At 43.7% G+C, this 5086-nt stretch overlaps 1 protein-coding gene across 2 annotated transcripts in view; it reads left to right on the forward strand.

Annotated features, from left to right (window-relative positions):
* Positions 1–5086, forward strand: part of HDAC1 (histone deacetylase 1) — a 44383-nt gene that overhangs the window by 8423 nt on the left and 30874 nt on the right. For both annotated transcript variants that reach the window (XM_012812383.2, XM_003801249.3), the window contains exon 2: positions 3804–3916. In XM_012812383.2, the coding sequence (XP_012667837.1) occupies positions 3804–3916 (113 nt within the window). The remainder of the gene's footprint in view (positions 1–3803; positions 3917–5086) is intronic.

Here is a 5086-nt window from a genome sequence, read left to right on the forward strand (position 1 = left end):
AGAGTCTCACTATGCTGCCCTGGGTGGAGTGCTGTGGTGTCAAGCTCACAGCAACCTCCAACTCTTGGGCTTAAGCTATTCTCTTGCCTCAGCCTCCCAAGTAGCTTGGACTACAGGTGCCTGCCACAACACCTGGGTATTTTTTGTTGCAGTTGTCTTTGTCATTTAGCTGGCTTGGGCCAGGTTCGAACCTGCCACCCTTGGTGCATGTGTGCCACTGTGGTGCCATAACCACTGTGTTACAGGTGCTGAGCCAGAGTCTCACTTTTGCTCAGGCTGGTCTCGAACTCCTCCTGAGCTCAAGCAGTCCACCTGCCTTGGTCTCCCAGAGTGCTAGGATTGCAGGTGTGAGCCACCATGCCCAGACTTCCTTAGTCTTCTGGATAGGCTATCTTTATTCCCCAGGTGTGAGCCTTGGCTGAATATGGGCTTGATAGGTAAGGGAGTTAATAAGGATGAAGGCTCATGTTTTTTTTCAATGGGTGCTGGAAGTTCTGCCTCATCCTAATGGATATCTAGGGAGAGAACTTTGGGTGTATAGTTCACTTGAGTTTAGAACATTGTTCAAGGAACTTTCTACTGAGTAGATCCATAGAGCCCTGTAGGTTAAGTACAAAGTCCAGTAGGAACCTGGGAAACCCAACATAGCCTTTAGCATACTGGATTTGAATCAGAAGAGTTGATTCCCAGATAACGTATTAGCTATGTAATCTTGGGCAGATACTTAACTTCTGTAAGTCTCAAATAAATTCACTGAATCTTTTTTTTTTTTTTGAGATAGAATCTCTGTTACCCTTCCTAGAGTGCCAGTGGCATCACTGCAACCTCAAACTCTTGGGCTCTAGCAACCCTCTTGCCTCAGCCTTGCCAGATAGTTGGGACTACAGGCACCTGCCACAATGCCCAGCTAGTGTTTCTGTTTTTTAGTAGAGATGGGGTCTCACTCTTGGTCTGGCTGGTCTTGAACTCATGAGCTCAGGCAATCCACTAGCCTCAGCCTACCAGAGTGCTAGGATTATAGGCATGAGCCACCACACCTGGCCAATTCATTGAATCTTTATAGAGCCTCTCTGATGTATAAGGTATAGTAGTTCTTGCCTTTAATGGGTACGCAGCCTGTGGATATAGATATGTAAATAATTCAGATACAAAACAAAAGTGATGATGCACTATATACAAATTGCATGTAGAGGAAAAGACTATTCTGATCAAGAAAGGTTTTGGAGCTTTAGCAGGGCTTTGTAGTATGAGGGTAATAAGAGAGGAGAGGACCTTCTAGGTCAAAGGAATAGTCTGCACAAAGGATACTTTGGTTTGCAGGTGAATGCCATGTTCAGGATGCTGCTAATAATCTGGTATGTCTAGAGCATGAGTTAGCAATTTTTTTTCTGTAAAGGGACAGATAGTAAATATTTTAGGGTTTATTTTGCTGTATGGATAAGTCTCTGGTAACTATATAACTACCCAGCTTTGCTGCTGTAGTGTGAGAATAGCCATAGAAGATATATAAACTAATGGGCATGACTGTGTTCAAGTAAAATTTTATTTATTAAAAAGGCAGCCAGTTGTATTTGGCCCAAGAGTCACAGTTTGCCCAGTCTTGTCTGGAGGAAAGAGGGTATGTATGTGTATGTGGGTGTGCACATGTGCACATGTGTACATGTTTGTGTATTGTGGGTGTAGGAGAGTGTGGTAGTAGTAGGTAGCAGGAGATGAAGCCAGAAAGGCAGAATAAGAAATCTGTGAAAACCAAGCTACTGGCCTGGTCTTGGTGGCTCACGCCTGTAATCCTAACACTATGAGGCTAAGGAGGGCGGATTGCTTGAGCTCAGGATTTCAAGACCAGCTCAAGCAAGAATGAGACCCTGTCTCTAAAAATTACCTGGATGTAGTGACAGATGCCTGTAATCTCAGCTACTTGGGAGGCTGAGGCAGGAGGATCACTTGAGCCCAAGAGTTTGAGGTTGCTGTGAGCTATGATGCTATAGCACTCTACCAAGGCCAGCAAAGTGAGACTTTGTCTCAATAAATAAATAGGGCGGCGCCTGTGGCTCATAGGAGTAGGGTGCTGGCCCCATATGCTGGAGGTGGTGGGTTCAAACCCAGCCCTGGCCAAAAACTGCAAAAAAAAGGATGAATAAATAAATAAATAACCCAGTTTAATGATGTTACTAGTTTTTGAGAGAAGGTCTCCCTATGTTGTCCTGTTCTCAAGAAGTTCTACCCCTGGCCCCATGCCTGTAGCTCAGTGAGTGCCAGTCATATACACTGAGGCTGGTAAGTTCGAACCTTGCCTGGGCCAGCTAAACAACAATGACAACTGCAACCAAAAAAATAGCTGGGTGTTGTGGCAGGGGCCTGTAGTCCCAGCTACTTGGGAGGCTGAGGCAAGAGAAACGTTTAAGCTTGAGAATTGGAGGTTGCTGTGAGCTGTGACGCCCCAGCACTCTATTGAGGGTGACATAGTGAGACTTTGTCTCAAAAAAAAAAGTTCTCCCCCCTCAGGCTCCCCAGCAGACTCGTGCCACTGCACCTGGCTCTACTGAAGATATTTTTGTAGTTATGTCTAGGGGATAGGGAACCATAGAGGCTTTCTTTTTTTTTGAGACAGAGTCTCAAGCTGTTGCCCTGGGTAGAGTGCTATGGCATCATAGCTCACAGCAACCTCCAACTCAGGCTCAAGCAATTTTCTTGCCTCAGTTTTTCTATTTTTTAGTAGAGACAGGGTCTTACTTTTGCTTAGGCTGGTCCTGAACTGGTGAGCTCAAGCAATCCACCTGCCTCAGCCTCCCAGCATGCTAGGATTATAGGCATGAGCCACCACGCCTGGCCCATAAAGGATTTTTTGAGCAGAAGAATAATGTTATCATAGTTGTAAATTAGGAAAATAAATAACAGTGTGGCAAGTAGTTTAAACTGAAGGCAGAGGAACCAATTAGAAGGTTATTTCAATAGGCTTGGTGCCTATAGCTCAGTGGCTAGGGTGCCAGCCACATACATAGACCAGAGCTGGTGAGTTTGAAACCAGGCCAGGCCTGCCAAACAACAATGACAACTACAACCAAAAAAAGAAAAAATAGCCAGGCATTGTGGCAGGTGCCTGTAGTCCCAGCTACTTGGGAGGCTGAGGCAAGAGAATTGCTTAAGCCCAAGAGTTTGATGTTGCCATGAGCTGTGATGCCACGGTACTCTACTCACGGTACTCTGTGATGCCACATAGTAAGACTATGTCTCAAAAAAAAAAAAAAAGTTATTTCAATGGATGAAGCAAGCCATGATAAGGGATTAGTTTTCTTATCTGTAAAATGGGAATAACACTCCTTGTTCTAGCCATTTTATTGTGTTATTATGAGGATCCAGTAAGAAAATAAAGTGAATGTGCTTTGACACCATAAATGTCACAAATGTAGGAAGTGAACTGTACCTTACAATAATTCTTAGTAGTGATGGTAATTTTTCTGTTGCAGAAGGGAATTCCTGGGAGGTATTGTGAGTTGAGTCATCTCCCTGGCTGTTCTCAGTAGCTTTGGAATGAACCCCTCATGCTGTCTGGCGCCTGTTGGTTCCAATAGTAGAACATGGGCTAGACTGATCCTTAAATGCTGACCTCAGGAGGGTCCACTACTTTGTGATTTTTTTTTCTTTTGGAGTTACCCTTCCTTAAGGTGAGAAGGAATCTTGGAAACTAGGGAAAGAAACTACTAGAAAAAGAGTTTGCTTGTAATTTGTTATAAAAATTCCTGGGTTCTCCTGGGAGTAGATGTCTAACTATGTTGCTGAAGCTGTTACTCTTTCTTCTTCAGGGGATGTTGGAAATTATTATTATGGACAAGGCCACCCAATGAAGCCTCACCGAATCCGCATGACTCACAATTTGCTACTTAACTATGGTCTCTACCGAAAAATGGAAATCTATGTGAGTTATTGGGAGTGCTACTGCTCCCTAACCTCATCAGTTCTGATTCCCCATATGCCACTCATTATCTCATTTTCTCAACTACTCATTCATTCATTCATCAAATGTGTTGTGTTGCTGTTATGTGGTAGACGCAGTAAATGACAAAGATTATATTTTTAAGGTGTTCACTCTAGTGTTAAAGACCCACATGTAAGTGAATAAATTATAGTGTATACATTAAACAATTTAAAAATGTACAAGGCCAGGCACAGTGGCCTTGAATGGTTGAGGTTGGAAGATTGCTTGAGGCCAGGAGTTTGAGACCAACCTGAGCAAGAGGAGACACCATCTTTGCTAAAAATAAAAAATTAGTTGGGTGTGGTGGTTTGTGCTTGTAGTCCCAGCTACTCAGGAGGCCGAAGCAGGAAGATCAATTAGGCCGAGGAGTTTGAGGTTGCAATGAGCTATGATGATAACACTGCACTCTATCCCAAGCAACACAGACAGGTCTCCCCTGTCTCAAAACAAATAAACAAAAAAATGTACAAGATTTCAGCATCTGGCTTGGCGCCTTTGGCACAGTGGTTACAATGCCAGCCACATACACTGAGGGTGGTGGGTTTGAATCTGGCTGGGGCCAGCTAAAGAACAATGATAACTGCAACAAAAAACTGGGTGTTTAAAAAAAAAAGATTTCAGCATCTTCTGCTTAAAAAAAATATGTATAAGACACAGAGATAATGAAGAGTGAAGAAGGGAGCCTTGGAGTGTTTTCTAGAGATGCTATCTTAGCAGGGTTTTTTCTTTTGTTTGTTTGTTTTTGAGACAAAGTCTCACTCTGTCACCCTGGTTAGAAAGCCATGGTGTTATAGCTCACAGCAACCTTAAACTCTTGGGCTTCAGTAGTCCTTTTGTCTCAGCCTCCCAAATAGCTGCAACTATACATGTGTGCCTCTACACCCAGCTAGTTTTTCTGTTTTTTTTTTTTGAGACAGAGTCTCAGTTTGTTGCCCCTGGTAGAGTACGGTGGTGTCATAGCTCACAGCAACCTCAGACTCTAGGACTTAAGTGTGATTCTCTTGCCTCAGCCTCCTGAATAGCTAGGACTATAGGCCCCTGCCACAATGTCCGGCTATTTTCTTTTTTTTGGAGACAGAGCCTCAAGCTGTCCCCCCAGGTAGAGTGCTG

Source organism: Otolemur garnettii, unplaced genomic scaffold (genome assembly GCF_000181295.1).
Source record: "Otolemur garnettii isolate 467f Iridium unplaced genomic scaffold, OtoGar3 scaffold00204, whole genome shotgun sequence".
Classification (NCBI taxonomy): Eukaryota; Metazoa; Chordata; class Mammalia; order Primates; family Galagidae; genus Otolemur; species Otolemur garnettii.